The 16714-nt window shown below is 46.1% G+C and overlaps 3 protein-coding genes across 4 annotated transcripts in view; 1 reads left to right on the forward strand and 2 right to left on the reverse strand.

Annotated features, from left to right (window-relative positions):
* LOC144697901 (uncharacterized) overlaps window positions 1–16714 on the reverse strand; it is a 292792-nt gene that overhangs the window by 231706 nt on the left and 44372 nt on the right. The window lies entirely within an intron of this gene.
* Window positions 2266–16714, forward strand: part of LOC144697425 (uncharacterized) — a 31350-nt gene continuing 16901 nt past the window's right edge. Inside the window, 2 exon segments of the mRNA XM_078569400.1 lie at window positions 2266–3465; window positions 7606–7857. Coding sequence (XP_078425526.1) covers window positions 2618–3465; window positions 7606–7857 — 1100 coding nt within the window. The 5' untranslated portion in view covers window positions 2266–2617.
* On the reverse strand, window positions 13978–16708 carry LOC144697354 (uncharacterized). 2 transcript variants are annotated; one of them, XM_078569345.1, is made up of 2 exons: window positions 16653–16708; window positions 13978–14837 (listed from the first exon to the last, which is right to left on the reverse strand). In XM_078569345.1, the coding sequence occupies exon 2, from the start codon at window positions 14423–14425 to the stop codon at window positions 14111–14113; it is 315 nt and encodes a 104-aa protein (XP_078425471.1). In that variant the 5' UTR covers window positions 14426–14837; window positions 16653–16708; the 3' UTR covers window positions 13978–14110. The 2 variants fall into 2 exon arrangements, with proteins under 2 accessions (XP_078425471.1, XP_078425473.1); XM_078569347.1 differs by having other exon boundaries at window positions 16638–16708.

The raw sequence follows: 16714 nt of genomic DNA on the forward strand, positions 1-16714 counted from the left end.
CGGAACTGGCGGAGCGCCTGGAAACAAAGAGTAGTGGTGCAGTGGTTAATGGTTGTTTTTTGGACTGGACGAAGATTTATAGTGGAGTTCCCAAGGGATCAGAATTAGGAGCTCTGCTACTCCTGAAAAAATATTAATGATCTACACCTTGGTATACAGGGCTCAGTTTCAAAATTCACAAATATGACAAAACTTGGAAGCATTGTGAACTGTGAAGACGATAGTGTGGAACTTCAAAAGGACGTAAACAGGGTGGACAAGTGGCAGATGAAATGTAATGCAGAGAAGTGTGACGTGATTCATTTTGGTCAGAAGAACGCTGGGAGACAATAGAAAAAGAATACAAGTCTAAAGTGGGTATAGGAGCAGAGAGACCTGGATGTATATGTGTATATGTTGAAGGTGGCAAGGCAGGTTGAGAAGGCAGTTCATAAAGCACACAGTATCCTGGGGTTTATTAATGGGGACATTGAGTACAAGAGCAAAGTTGTTATGTTGAACTTGGATACAAGACTGGTTCGGCCTCAACTGGGGTATTGTGTCTATTTCTGGGCACCACACTTTGGGAAGGATGTGAAGGCATTAGAGAGAGTGCACAAAAGATTCATGAGAATGAAGTCCCTCATCCGTGAGACCAGTTACAAATATAAATTAGAGAAGTCCGGACTGTTCTCCTTGGAGAAGAGAAGTTTGAGAGGAGATTTGATAGAGGTGTTCAAAGTCATGAGGGGCCTGGACAGAGTGAACAGGGAAAAGCTGCTCAAATTGGTGGGAGGATGAAGATTCAGAGGACACAGATTGAAGGGAATTGGGGAAAGAAGCAATGGTCATATGAGAAAAACTTTATCACACAGCCAGTGTTTAGACTCTGGAATGCACTGCCTGAGAGTGCGGCGGAGGCAGATTCCATTGAGGCATTCAAGAGGAAATGATGATATTGTTTAAAAAGGAAGAATGTGTGGGGCTACAGAGAGAAGGCAGGGGAGTGGCACCAGATGGATATCTCCTTTAGGGAGCCAGAATAGATGCAAGGGGCTGAATGGCCTCCTTCTGTGCTGCAACTATTCGGTGATCCTGAAGCAGTGTGACTGGAAAAGCACCGAGACACACAAACCCTGGTTAGAGCACACCTGGAGAACTGTGTTCAGTTCTGGGCAGCAAACCTTAGGAAGGATAGAATGGCCTTGGAGGGAGTGTAGCACAGATTTACCTGAATAATATCCGAACCCGAAGGGTTAAATTACAAGGCAGGGTTGCACACAAGAGTCCCGCTTCCCTGCTCTATCCCTGTATTCTAGCAGATTTAGTTCCCTCAAGTGTTTATCCAATTTCCTTTTGAGATCATTCACCATGTCCATTGCCAACCCCACCCCCCACCCCCCACCCCCCCTCATAGGCAGCAAGTTCCAGCTCATTATCACTCATTCTCAGAGGGCCAATTGGCTGTGGAATTCTCTTCCCCTGAGACCAGGGGGGCTGGGTCATTGAATATATTCAAGGCTGAGTTATATAGATTCTTGATTGACAAAGGAGTCGCAGGTTATAGGGGGTAAATAGGAAAATAGAGTTGAGGCCACGATCAGATCAGCCGTGATCTTATCAAATGGTGGGGCAGGATTGAGGGGCCGAATGGCCTACTGTTGCTCCTAATTCCAATGTTTGTATGTATGGAAACTCAGTACAGTCATGCCAGGGAGAGGGTGTTCAGCAATTGAAATCAGTGAGGACTCTGATCTCTGGGAAGGAAGGAAACCCTGGGAGGTGGGCGTGGAGGATTCAGAAACACTCACTGGAGACCCCAAGCCCCCAATAAGAGCCTGCAGGTCCTGCTTTGCAGCTCTGGGGCTTCTTCCCAGGAGCAGGCCCAGGTTAACAGCCGTCATCTTGGTTCATCTGGGAGCAGACGCATGTATGGCCACCTTGATGATGCAACAGAGAGTGGATGGGGTTTGAGGGTGTCTGTGACCAGGAGGGAAAATGATTAATTCATTGATTTTATTGTCAGTCTGCAGACAGGAGCTGGAGAACTGAACCCACGCAGAGGAGAGGGAGGGAGAAAACTGGGAGTGGAGGAAAGAAATGGTGGAGATGGTGAGATGGGTTTGGATTTCAGCCCAGGGAGGAGGGAGTGTGTAGGACGGGGATTTACAGCTTTGGGGGAACAAGAGAGAAAACAATATTCCATTAAAACTAGAATTGTCTGCTCTGAATTTCTATCCCAGACTGACATTGATGACTTTTATAAACTCGTTTTCCAGGGTATTAGAAGGGAAGGATTTGCAAATATGAAACTCAAACCAAACATCTTCTGACAGAGTCACTCGATTCACCAGGACCTGAATTCCCTCAGACTTTGAATGTGGAAGGAGAAATGTTTGTCTGTTCTGTCAGTGGGGAAAGATTTTGAACTTCAGTGTCACTGGAAAAACTCCGAGACACACACTCACACCCGAGTGAGAGTGTTCAGTGAACTGACTGTGAAAAGAGCTTTAACCAGTTAAACAGCCTGAAAAAGCATCACATCGTTCACAGTGAGGAGAAACTGTACACATGTTCTGTGCCTGGACAAGGTTTCAACTGATCATTCAACCTGGAGAGACACAAGGACACCCACACTATGGAGAAACCATGGAAATGTGAGGACTGTGGGAAAGGATTCAGTTACCCATCCCTGCTGGAAAACCATCGACGCAGTCACACAGGGGAAAGGCCATTCACCTGCTCTGTGTGTGGGGAGGGATTTACTCAGTCATCTGGCCTTTGGTCACACCAACGAATTCACACTGAGGAGAAGCTATTCAGCTGCACTTCCTGTGGAAAGAGGTTCAGGCACTCTTCAGCACTCACTGTACATCAACGCACTCACACTGGGGAGAGGCCATTCACCTGCTCCGAGTGTGGGAAGGGATTCACTCAGTCATTCCATCTTCTGACACACCAGCGAGTTCACACTGGAGAGAGGCTGTTCACTTGCTCTGTGTGTGGAAAAGGATTCACTGGGTCATCCCACCTGCTGTCACACCAGCGAATTCACATTGAAGAGAAGCCATTCAGTTGCACTTCCTGTGGAAAGAGTTTCAGACAGGCATCCTCCCTCATTTTACACCAGCGAATTCACACTGGGGAGAGACCATTCATCTGCTCCGAGTGTGGGAAGGGATTCACAGTTTTACCCAACCTGCTGAGACACCAGCGAATTCACACTGGGGAGAAGCCATTCAGCTGCACTTCCTGTGGGAAGAGTTTCAGGCAGTCATCCAACCTCACTGCTCACCAACGCACTCACACTGCAGAGAAACCGTTCACATGCTCCGTATGTGGGAAAGGATTCAGTCGGTCATCCAACCTCACCGCACACCAGCGAGTTCACACTGGGGAGAGGCCGTTCACTTGCTCGCTGTGTGGGAAGGGATTTGCAAAGTCTTTCAACCTGCTGACCCACCAACGCACTCACACTGAGAAGAGGTTATTCAACTCTCGGTGTGTGGGAAGGGATTCACTCAGTCACAATGCCTCCTGAGACATCAGCAAGTTCATAAGCGACTGCAGGGGTTGGATCCTGCCGTTCTTGCTGCTTGTAAGCTGGTTTAGTATTGATAGTCTGGCAATATTTTGTTTCTGCTGATGTTAACAACCCTATAACTGGCTGGAGTTTAATATTCTGGAGATGTCAATGATTTTCAGGACTGCAGTGTCCCTTTTTAAAAGCACCATCTGTGATCCTTCCCTTTAATTTCAAAAACTTTCAGTAGGGACCCCTTGACAATAAAATTATGAACTTTTACTACAATCGTAAATTGATATTTGGTGAAAAATCTCCAATTCAGTGTCTGAAAGATTTAACTGCAGGGATCTAAATTTTTTTTTTCAATGCCAATGGGAAGAGGATACCCAGGGAAAGAGTAGGGCCCATTAGGGACCAATGGGCCTTGACATCTTGACCAACATTCAAGGCTATGGGCCAAGTGCTGGTAAATAGGATTAGGTAGGTAGGTAGGTCAGGTGTTTCTCACGTGTTGGTGCAGATTCGATGGGCTGAAGGGCCTCTTCTGCACTGTGAGATTCTGAGAAGATTTCAGGTGTGACTGGAAAAATGCTGAGACACACAAACCCTGGTTAGAGCACACCTGAAGAACAGTGTTCAGTTCTGGGCAACAAACATCAGGAAGGATAGAATGGCCTTGGAGGCAGTGTAGCATATATTTACCTGAGTGATCTGAGTCCAAGGGTTAAATTATAGAATGAGATTACACAAAAGAGTCACAGAGTCATTATGGCACAGAGGAATCCATTAGGCTCATTAAGTCCACGCCAGCTATGTAGAGCAATCCAATCAGTCCCATTCCCCTGCTCTATCCCTGTATCCTTGCAAGTTTATTTCCTTCATGCTTCTGTCCACTTTCCTTTTGAAATTACTCACCATGTCCATTTCCACCCCTCTCATAGGCAGTAACCTCCAGGTCCTTACCACTCACTGTGTAAAAATATTCTTCCTCACATCTCCCGCACTTTTTACCCAAAATCTTAAACCTCTGTCCTTGAGTCCTTGTACGATCAGCTGATGGGAATAGCTTTTCTTTGTCCACCATATCTAAACCTGTCATAATCTCGTACACCTCTACCAATCTCCCCTCAACCTCCTTTGCAGGAAGCATTCTGGTAAATCTCCTCTGCACCTTCTCAATGACCTTCACATCCTCCCTAAAGTGAGGTGACCAGAACTGGATGCAGTTCTCAAATTGTGGCCTAACCAGAGCTTCATAAAGAATTCAACATAACTTCCCTGTTTTTGTTCTCAATATCACTATTTATGAAGCTCAAGATCCAATCGGCTTTGCTAACCACTCTCTTAATACATCCTGTCACCTTCAGAGATCAAAGCCATGAAGCCTCAGGTCCCTCTGTCCCTGCACACTCTTTAGAGCTGTGCCATGAATAATATTTTCCCTCTCCCTATTCCTCCTGATAAAATACATCACCTCACTGTGAGGGTTGTAATCCCTGGAATTTATAAGATTAAGAGCTGATTTGATCAAAGATTTTGGGATATTAATTGAAACTGACAGGATAGAGAGGAACTATTTCCACTGGTTGGGGAATCTAGGATGAGTGGGTGGAGGCTAAACATAGAATCAGGTTCTAGCACCTTTTCAGGGAGAGAGTTCCCGATCAGAACAACTCTGTTGGTGCACTTCCCTGTTTTTGTACTCAGTACCTCTATTTATGAAGCCCAAGACCCCATATACTTCACTGATACCCCCTCAATTAGTCCTGCCACATGAAATTGGTTCCATAAATGGTTTAATCATCACTTGTACTCACAAAGCCTACATAATGATACAAAATTTAAAATAGTTCCTGTACTATGTGCCCTGAATACCACACACCCGTCCCCACGGTTATGTCATCCCATTTACAAGGACCTTGATGTTTGGATGATAAGGGAATTATCCACGGATTTCAGAAGTCAGAATGCATGGAGAGGGATGGGTGGACTATGACCACCCAGTAGCCATGACCCCGATGTTAAGGCAGTTTTCGGAAAACACTGAAATCGTCCCTGTGATAGTGACACAGTAAAAAGGGTGGAGGGAAGAGAGGGATCGGTGACTGGGCTGGAATAGGGGCCACGGCTGGCACGGCCGCTGGGAAGCTCTTAGACATGGAGAATATGTGGGAACAGGAAGAGGCTGTGAGGCAGCAATGGACAGGAAGCTTCAGCAAAGGAAATAAAAGGCAGAGAGATGAAATCCTGGAACAACAAGAAGGAGTGAAATCCAGAAAAGAGATGGTGGACGGACTGATCGAGAGAAAGGGAACGGTCAATGAGATCATTCAGCAGAATAAGATTGAGGTGAAAAGTCAGAACATGTCTAAAGCTGTTTCCTGTGTGATGTAAGGAGGGTTTTTATTGGATCAGGTACCACAAGACCAGGAGGACATTGAAAAACAATAGAGAGTCCAACAACAGAGAGCCCAAAGGGTCTGGAGCGGGGAGAGTTAATAAACCCAGGGAATCACAGGGCCAGTAGGACATTGAAAAATAATAGAGAGCTCAAAGGGTCTGGAGGGGGAGAGTTAATAAACTCAGGGAATCACAGGCTGCACAAACTTCAAGTGTGAGCCCAGACCCATTTTAAAACAGTGAACAAATAAATCCCTGATTTTACTGAGACTCTTTTCCGTGTCCCAGCTCCTGTAAATACTGACTGGAAAGGGACCGGAATCTCAGGAGGCTCCGCTCCGCTGGCTGCTTGTGAGGAAGTGATCTCCGGCCAGATTAATGTGCTTCTGCTGTGAGTATTTAATAAAGTGTCCGGACCTCTCATTGTGCTTCCTGTCCAATATCCCCCTCATCCATGGATCTTCTGTTTTACTAATGCGGGAAAAAAAATGCCCGTTCACAGATTGGTCTTGAGGGCGGCTGGTTTACCCAGAATACCCATGGGTCAGAAAGTCCCCTGTCAATGAGAACGGGAACCCATAGCGCCGGAATGAGGACCGGGCTGTGCTCTGAGGCAGGGGCACAGCTGGGCGATGTTACTGAGGTGGAAATGGGTGGTTTTAGTGATCTGTAGTCAGAAGCTCAGTTTGGGCTGAAATATGACAACAAGATTGCGAGTATTCTGGTTCAGCCTCAGAGAGCTGGTTAGGGAGTGGAGACAATGGCTTTCATCTTCCCAACGTTTAAATGGAGGGAATTTCTGCTCATCCAGTACTGGATGTCAGACAAGTCAGGAGGGTGCGTGGGTTGGAGGTGATGGTGTTCATTGACACCTGTTACCTTCGTCCTTCTGGGTGGAGGAGGTTGAGGGTTTGGGAGATTCTGCCAAAGTTCTGGTCGAGCTGAAGATATATTAAACACATCTTCACCCACTGCATCTCCCAACTCTCTCTCTCCTCCCATGGAGGCCAGAATCTTGTATAGGCCCAGACTGGGTGGTAGGTTTCCTTCCCCGAAGGACATTAGTGAACCAGTTGGGTTTTTATGACAATCCAGCAGTTTTCATGGTCACTTTTTCCTAGTGCCGGCCCCATAAATTACTAGATTCATTCAGCTCAGTTTCACAACCTGTTTTTGTGGGTTCTCCCTCACTCCCTTTTTTCTGTTTTAAATCAGTTTCACAGGGGATTAGAAGGGGAGGATTTCCAGTCAGGAAGCAGAAACAAAACATCGCAGCAGAATCTGAAATCACCCAATTTATCGTAAACTGAATATCATTTGATTTTGAACATGGAAAGAGAAAGCACTGTTCACATCGCGGAGAAACCGTACACGTGCTCTCTGTGTGGACGAGGCTTCAACAAATCATCTGACCTGTCAAGACACAAGCGCAGCCACACCAGGGAGAAACCGTGGAAATGTGGGGACTGTGGGAAGGGATTCAGATTCCCATCTGAGTTGGAAATGCATCGGCGCAGTCACACTGGGGAGAGGCCGTTCACCTGCTCCACGTGTGGGAAGGGATTTACTCTTTCATCCAACCTATTGAGCCACCAGCGAGTTCACACTGACGAGAGACCTTTTAAATGCCCAGACTGTGGGAAGTGCTTTAAAAGTTCCTGGGAGCTGATGTACCATCAGTGTGTTCACACAGACAAGAGACCATTTAAATGCTCTCACTGCGGGACTGGGTTCAGGCGATCATCTCAACTCATTGTACACCAGCGAATTCACACTGGGCAGAGGCCGTTCACCTGCTCCACTTGTGGGAAGGGATTCACTCATTCACCCCACCTGTTGAGACATCAGCGAGTTCACACGGGGGAGAGACCGTTCATCTGCTCTGAGTGTGGGAAGGGATTCACTCGGTCATCCCACCTGCTGGCACACCAGCGAGTTCACACTGGGGAGAGGCCTTTCAACTGCCCCCAGTGTCGGAAGGGATTCACTCAGTTATCTAGCCTGCTGAGACACCAGCAAATTCACACTGGGAAGAGGCCATTTTCCTGCCCTCAGTGTGGGAAGAGATTCACTACCTCATCCAACCTGCTGACACACCAACGAATTCACACTGGAGAGAGGCCATTCACCCGCCCTCAGTGTGGCAAGAGATTCACTACCTCGTCCAACCTGCTGACACACCAGCGAGTTCACACTGAGGAGAGACCATTCACCTGTGCCCAGTGTGGAAAGAGATTCACTCATTCACCCCACCTGCTGAGACACCAGCGAATTCACAAGTAACAACAGTGATGGGATTTTGCTGTTCATCACATCTAGGACTGAATCATGTTCATTGGGGTCTGTTTCTGCTGATGTTATAAACTACAGCCCTCTTACAGCGTCTAATCTGGCAAAAAGTCAAATAAATTAGTTTTGTGTTAAAGACACAGTGTGTTGAATCTTTTTAATATCACTAACACAAGTTAGTTCCTTTTCAAGGGCTCTCCCTCTCCCCTGTGTCCTCCATCCTCACCTCCAACAACAAGTGTGAGGATCTCATGGAGCTTCTTTGTTGCTAAGATTGAGACAATACGATCAGCTGCCTCTGCTGTTTCCCTCCCTTCCACTCGCCCTCCCTTCCACTCGCCCTCCCTAAAGTTCCCCATTACCCGAGCCCTGAACTCACATCTTTCTGTCGTTTCCCTCCCATCTCCCCTCATGCCCTCTCAGAGCTCATCTTGTCCATGAAACCCACCTCCTGCTCCATCGACCCTACTCCCACTAACTGCTGATCACTCAACTTTCCAATGTTCACTGACTATGTTAATAGTTTTCTCTCTCAGATACTGTCCCTCTCTCCTTCAGATTTCCCATCATTATACCCTTCTCAAAAAACAAATGCTTGACCCCACTGTCTTTCCAAACTATTGCCCCATCTCCAGCCTCCCTTTCCTCTCCAAAGTCCTTGAACATGTTGTCACCTCCCAAATCTGTGCCCATTTTTCCCACAACTCCATGTTTGAATCCCTCCAATCAGGTTTTTGCCCCTGCCACAGTGCTGAAACAGCTCTTATCAAAGTCACAAATGACATCCTATGTGACTGTGACAAAGATAAACTCGCCCTTCTCGCCCTCGACCTGTCTGCAGCCTTTGACAATGTTGACCACATCATTCTGCACCTTCGCCTCTCCCCTGTCGTCCAGCTGGGTGGGGCTGCTCTCTCCTGGTTCCATTCTTCTCTTTCTACTCATAGCCAGAGACTCACTTGCAATGTCTTCCCTCCCCAATCCCACAGTTACCTCTGGTGTCCCCAAAGGATCCAGCCTTGGTCTCCTCTTATTTCTCATTAACCTGCTCCACACAATGACATCATCTGAAAACACTGTCAGTTCCCAGCTCTGCCTCACCACCACCTCTCACGACTTCTCCACTCTTGGTAAATTATCAGACTGTTTGTCTGATATCTGGTGGTGGATATGCAGAAATTTCTTCAAATTAAACATTGGGAAGACTGAAGTCGTTGTCTGAATGACTGGTAGAAGCAGATTCAGTAGTAACTTTCAAAAGTGATTTAAATTTCAACTTAATAAGTAAAGATTTGGAGGCCGATCGGAAAAGGGCAGGGGAGTGCGACAGATTGGTAACATTTTCAGAGACAGGACAGGCACAATGGGCTGAATGGCCACCATCCGTGCTCTATGAGATTCTATCATATGTTTATTATGAATCGTTCCATTGTTATAGATGACAGAATGTCATCAAACCACAGCAGAGAAGGAGGCCATTTGGCCTATCGAATCTGTGCTGACAAATTCGGCAAGCAACCCAGTTAGTCCCACTCCCCCATTCTTTATCCCATCCCAGCACCATTTCTCCTTCAAGAATTTATCCGATTCCCTTTTGAAGGTCACTCTTGAATCTGTATCCATCCGATAGTGAATTCCAAATTCTTACCACTTGTTACTGAAAATATTTCCTCATGATGCTAGCGTAAAAGCAAAATACTGCAGATGCTGGGTGTCTGAAATAAAAACAGAAAATGCTGGAAAAACTCAGCAGATCTGATAGCGCCTGTGGAGAGAGAAACAGAGTTAACATTTCGAGTCCGTGTATGACTCTCCATTGTACAATACCAAATTCCCTAGTCAGTTCCTCGATATTCGAGTCTAAAAAAAATCTTGTACACTCCAGGAATTCATCCACCACAGTAATATTGCTAATTTGGTTTGCCCAATCCATATGCAGCTTAAAGTCACCCATAAATACCGTAGCACCCTTGTTACATGCATCTCTAATTTCCTGTTTAATACTGTCCCCCACCTAATCACTACTGTTTGGAAGCCTACAGACAACACCCAATAATGTTTTCTTCTCATTGTTGCTTCTTAGCTCCGCCCAGACTGATTCTACATCTAGATTTTCTGAGCCAATTTCCTCTCTCAATATCGCACTTTTGTCCTTAACTAACAATGCCACACCACCTCCTTTTCCATTTTTCCTGTCTGTCCTAAATATCAAGTCTGCTTGGACATTCAGTTCCCAGCCTTGGTCACCCTGCAGCCATGTCTCTGTAATCACAATCATATTGTATCCAATTACATCTACTTGCACTGTTAATCCATCTACCTTATTGCGAATGTTCTGTGCTTTAGACTTTTTAACATTTTTACACATTTTTTTTGTACTATGGCTCTGTTTACTGCTAGCCCTTGTTTCCTCTGCCTTCCACTTTTGCTTTCTACTTTTCTGTCTCTCATTCCAATCTTTGTTTCCCTCTTTTGTGTCTCCCCACTCAGTTTCCCATCCCCCTGCCAGTCTACTTTAAACCCTCCCCCACAGTACTGGCAAACACCCCAGCAAGGATATTGGTTGCAGTCCTACTGGGGTGCAACCCATCCACCTTGTCCAGGTCCCACCTTCCCCAGAATCAGTCCCAATGTCTCAGCAATCTAAATCCCTCCCTCCTGCACCATCTATCCAGCCATGAATTAATCTGGTATATTCTCCTATTCCTGATCTTTCCAGCACGTGGCACTTGGAGTAACCCTGATTCCAGGGGAATCCTGGAAACCTTGCTTTTTAATTTATTTCCTAGCTCTCTATATTCTGCTTTCAGGACCTCATCCCTCTTTTTACCTACATCATCGGTACCTATATGGACAATGACCTCTGGCTGTTCACCCATCCCTTCAGAATGTCCTGCAGCCACTCAGTGGCATCCTTGATGCTGGCACCAGGGAGACAACATACCATGCTGGTGTCACGTCTGCGGCCGCAGAAACGTCTATCTGTTCCCCTTATGATTGAATCCCCTGTCAATATTTCTCTTGCGCTCTCCCCGCCTTGTGCAGCTGAGCCACTCGTAATGCCACAGACTTTATTTAATTTATTCATGGGATGTGGGCGTCGCTGGCTGGGTCAGCATTTATTGCCCATCTCTAATTGCCCTTTTCAGCGGGCATTTAAGAGTCAACCACATTGCTGTGGGTCTGGAGTCACATGTAGGCAAGACCAGGTAAGGATGACAGATTTTCTTCCCTAAAGGGATATTAGTGAACCAAATGTGTTTTCACAACAATCGACAATGGTTTCATGGTCTTTAGACTTTTTAAATTCTAGATTGCTTATCAAATTCAAATTCCGTGGTGGGATTCAAACCCAGGTCCCCAGAGCATTACCCTGGGTGTCTGGATTATTCGTCCAGCGACAATACCACTACGCCATTGCATCCCCTTTGCTTGGACCCAGGGGCCCCTGCACTACCTGCCTAATGCTTTTACTCTGTCTGGCAGTCACCCAATCACTTTCTGCCTGTGTACTCTTTACCTGCGGTATGACCACCTTGCTGTATGTGCTATCCACGAAGATCTCTTCTTTGCTTTTGCTCCACAGTGACTCCAGCCACAGCTCCAGCTCTGAAACGTGGATTTTGAGTAGCTGCAACTGGAGACATTTCCTGCATACTTAGTCACCTGGAGACTGGAAGTGTCCCTGACTTCCCACATCGCACAGGAGGAGTATTCCACTTGGCCGAGCTGCCCTGCCATGACTTAACTGTATAAGCCAGTTAACTAATGGACTAGCTGCAGCTGCAAGCAGAGCCTGTATAATCTTGGTTTTAAAGCTGGGCTAAAACTCACTTTCTCCCAACCCAAAGAGTAACTTTTAGCAACACTTAGAAGGACAAGGGCAGCAAACAGAGGGGAACACCACCACCTGGAAATTCCCCTCCAAGCCACTCACCATCCTAACTTGGAAATACGTTGCCTTTCCTTCACTGTTGCTGGACAAAAATTCTGGAATTCCTAACAGCACTGTGTGTGTACCTACATCATGTGGACGACAGTGGCTCAAGAAAGCAGTTCACCATCACCTTCTCAAGGGCAATTAGGGATGGGCAATAAATGCTGGCCTAGCTAGCGATTCCCACAGCCTATAAATGAATAAAAAATTTAACGAATGGTTTAGAGAGAAATTAATCCTTAAAAGTCCCTCTCTTACCAAACGCCAACTTAAGCACTCCAATGCAACCCAAAGCAACACTCCAGTGAAGATAAAAGCATAACTATCAATAGCTTGCTTTTCTGCTGCCTGAATCTCGCTTCTGAAAACCTGTTTAACCCAGTTAACTAATTAACTAGCTGCAGCTGCAAGCAGAACCTGTATAACCCCTGTTTTAAAGCTGGACTAAAACTCAACTTCTCCCAACCCAAAGAACAACTTTTAGTTAGTTGCTAAATTAAAGAAAGATTATACTTTAGATAGAAATTAACCCTTAAAAGTCCCTCTCTCATCAAACTCCAGCTGAAGCACTCTGATGCACCCCAAAGCAGCCCTGCTGTGCAGACCAGTGAGGGTGATAATGGAACATTTTTATTTAAAAGTGCAGTGATACCTGATCACCTATTGAGTGAGTGAGTCTTTCACAGTGTTATTCAAATAATCACAGCTACTGCTGGTGATTCTCTGGCTACAATTTGATAAGAAAGGAACCAGGAGCATGATGTCCCATCTAGCTGGGCACCAGTGGAGGGGCATTGGGGGAGGATGGTTTGGTTCATGGTGTCAATGACTGCAGAGAGGCCGAGAAGGACAAGGAGGGAGAGTTCATCTTGGTGACATGGAATGTAAGTTGTGATTCTAAGAGCTCATTCAACACTGTGACAGGGGCAACAGTCATATTGGGGGGATTCAAAAATGGAATTCCTGGAAAGATGGGCATGGATTTGGGAAGTGACAAGGACTTTGGATGCAAAAGGGAGGTTGGAGATGGGGTGGGAGTTTGTAAATATGTTGTGGTCAAGGGTTGGTTTTATTGAGGAGGGGCTGATGATGGCAGATTTGAAGGACAGAGGGACAGAACCTGAAGAGAGAGAACCATTAACAATGTCAGTGAAAATGGGGAAGTTGGAAGATTAGCAGATTAGTGAGAATAGGGTCAATGGAGCAGGAGGTGGTTCTCATGGACAAGATGAGCTCTGAGAGGGCATGAGGAGAGATGGCAGATAAACATAAGAAATATGAGAGTTCAGGGCTAGGAGAAGGAGCAGCTTGAGAGGCAGTTCAGCCCGGTGTGTTAGTGGAAGGGAGGAAAGCAGCTGAGGCAGTTGATAGGATTGTCTTAATCATAGCGACAAAGAAACTCCATGAGCTCCTCACACTTGTTTTTTTCTAATTCAATCATTGGACATGGGCATCGCAGTTGAGGCCAGCATTTATTGCTCATCCCTAATTTCCCTTGAGAAGGTGAGGGTCAGCTGCCTTTTTAAGGCAGCCCTGTGGTGTAGGTACACCCACAGTGCTGTTAGGGAGGGAGTTCCAGGAATTTGACCCAGCGACAGTGAAGGAACGGCGATATATTTCCAAGTCAGGATGGTAAGTGGCTTGGAGGGGAACTTCCAGGTGATGATGTTCCCATCTATCTACTTGCCTTGTCCTTCTAGGTGGTAGCGGTCGTGGGTTCAGAAGGTGCTGTCTAAGGAGCCTGGTGAGTTGGAGTTTGAGAACAGAGGAGACAGGAAAGGGAGAGCACTTCAAAGGAATTAACTTGTGTTATAGATATTAAAAAGACTCGGCACACTGTGTGTTTAACACAAAGCTGATTTATTTTAATTATATCCAGAATATTAACACCTATAACTAGGCTGGAGTTTATTAACATCAGCAGAAAAAGAGCCCAATTTAGTCCTGATGTGATTAGCAGCAAAATCCAAACACTATATTTACTTGTGAACTCGCTGGTGTGTCAGCAGGGTGGATGACTGAGTGAATCCCTTCCCACAATCAGAGCAGGTGAATGGTCTCTCCCCAGTGTGAACTCGCTGGTGCTCAGTGAGGTGAGATGACCTCCTGAACCCAGTCCCACAGTGAGAGCACCTGAACGGTCTCTCGTCAGTGTGAACACGTTGATGGGACATCAAGACCCCGGAACTTCTATAGCACTTCCCGCAGTCTGGGCATTTAAAAGGTCTCTCCCCAGTGTGACCTCGCTGGTGTATCAGCAACCTGGAGGACTGAGTAAATCCCTTCCCACACATGTGGCAAGAGAATGGCCACTCCCCAGTGTGAACTTGCTGGTGTCTTGTCAGGTGGCATGATCGAGTGAAACCTATCCCGCAGTCAGAGCAGGTGAATGGCCTCTCCCCAGTGTGAGTGCGCCTGTGACTTTCCAGCTGAACTGGATAATTATATCCCTTCCCACAGTCTCCACATTTCCACAGTTTCTCCCTGCTGTGGCTGCATTTGTGTTTTGATAGGTTAGATGATTGGCTGAAGCCTCATCCGCACACAGAACACGTGTACGGTTTCTCTCCACTGTGAACGGTGCTTTTCCCTTCCATGTTCAAATTCCGATGATATTCTGGTTATGATAAATTGGGTGACTCTGTCAGATCCCAATGTGATGTTTGGTTTCAGCTTCCTGACTGCAAATCCTTCCCTTCCAATATCCTGTGAAATTGATATAAAACAGAAAAAGAGAGTGAGACAGAACCCAGAAGACACAAAGGTAGGTTGTGAAATTGAGCTGAATGAATCCGGTAATTTGTGGGGCCGGCACCAGGAAAAATTGACCATGAAAACTGCTGGATTGTCGTAAAAACCCAACTGGTTCACTGATGTCCTTCAGGGTGGGAATCTGGTGTGGGCCTAAACAAGACTCTGGTTCTATGGGTGGAGAGAGGGTGTGTGTGAGAGAAAGAGAGGTGGGAGAGGCAGGTGGTGAAGGAGAAAAATTTGACATCTATAATTTGACAAGAACGTTGACAGAATCACCCAAACCCTCAGATTCCACCACCTAGACAGACCAGGGTATGTGAACACCAGCACCTCCAAGTTCCCACCCAAGTCACGCACCATCCTGACTTGTCTGACGTCAAGTACGGGATGCGCAGAAATTTCCTCTGAAGCTGAACCAGATTGTTCACAACCATGGTGTCATATCTGACTCCCAGATGAGCTTCCAACCACATATCCACATCATCACCAAGGCCGCCTATTTCTACCTCAGTAATATGGCCTGACTCCACCTTAGTCTCAGTTTATCTCCTGCAGAAACCATTATCCATTCCTTTGTTACTGCAAGGCTAAACTATCCTCACACACTCCCAGTCGGCCTTCAACATTAAACCATCCCCCTCCACCCCCGTAATCTTGAGGTCATTCAAAGCTCTGTTGCTTGTGTGTTTAGTCGCACTGTCTTGTTCACCCACTGCCAATGTACTCACTGACCTACAAAGGCTCCCAGTTAAGAAGCACCAACTTTTAAAATTCTCAAACAAAAACAAAAATAGCTGGAAAAACTCAGCAGGTCTGACAGCATCTGCGGAGAGGAATACAGTTAACGTTTCGAGTCCGTATGACTCTTCATCAGAACTAAAGAGAAATAGAAATAAGGTGAAATATAAGCTGGTTGAGGGGGGTGGGACAGGTAGAGCTGGATAGAGGGCCAGTGATAGGTGGAGGCAAAGAAGATATTGCCAAAGATGTCATAGACAAAAGGACAAAGGATAAAGTTCTCATCCATGTTTTTCTTCATGGTTGTGATCATTCCTATCTCCACAATCTCCACCACCAGCCACACAATCTCCAAGATCTCTGCACTCATCTAATTCCAGCCTCTTAAGAATTCCTGATTTTAATCGCCATCAGTGACTGTTCCTTCCATTGCCAAGGCCACAAGCTCTGGAGTTTCCTTCTTAAACCTCTTTGCCTCTCCGCGTCATTTTCCTCCTTTAAGATATTCCTTAAAACCTACTTCTTTGACAAAGCTTTTGGTCACCTGCCCTAATATCTCCTTATGTGGCTGTGTCAAATGTTACTTTGTAACATTTATGTTAAATGCATTGGAAAGTTTTATACTGTTTAGGGCACAATATAAATACAAATTATTGTCACTGACTTGGATATATATCGTTGTTTTGCCTCATCAATAAGACATTGTAACTCAAAGTATGAAGCAGCTTGATGGACAATTGTTCACATTTTGTCATTGGAAAAATTTCAATAACATTGCCCCCTACAAAGATGTAGGCCATGCATGCGCCCTGTTGCAAATTGCCCCCAATAAATATGGCGGCCGTTAATCTGGGTCTGGAACTGGGAGAAAGCGGCGGCCCTGCTCTGTGCAAAAGAGGGGCACGGTCCCGAGTACCGGTTGGTTGTTTTTCGTGGTTTACGGTTTACATAACATTTACGAAGCCTATTCAACCACCGGCCGGATTGCACCGTCGCTTCACCCCACCATCCTACCCTCTCCGCCTTTACCGAATGCGAACCCGAGAAAGAAGCTTTTCCCCATCGACATTAATCACACTGCGCATGCTTCA

The sequence above is a fragment of the Cetorhinus maximus genome, chromosome 23 (genome assembly GCF_964194155.1).
Source record: "Cetorhinus maximus chromosome 23, sCetMax3.hap1.1, whole genome shotgun sequence".
Lineage (NCBI taxonomy): Eukaryota > Metazoa > Chordata > Chondrichthyes > Lamniformes > Cetorhinidae > Cetorhinus > Cetorhinus maximus.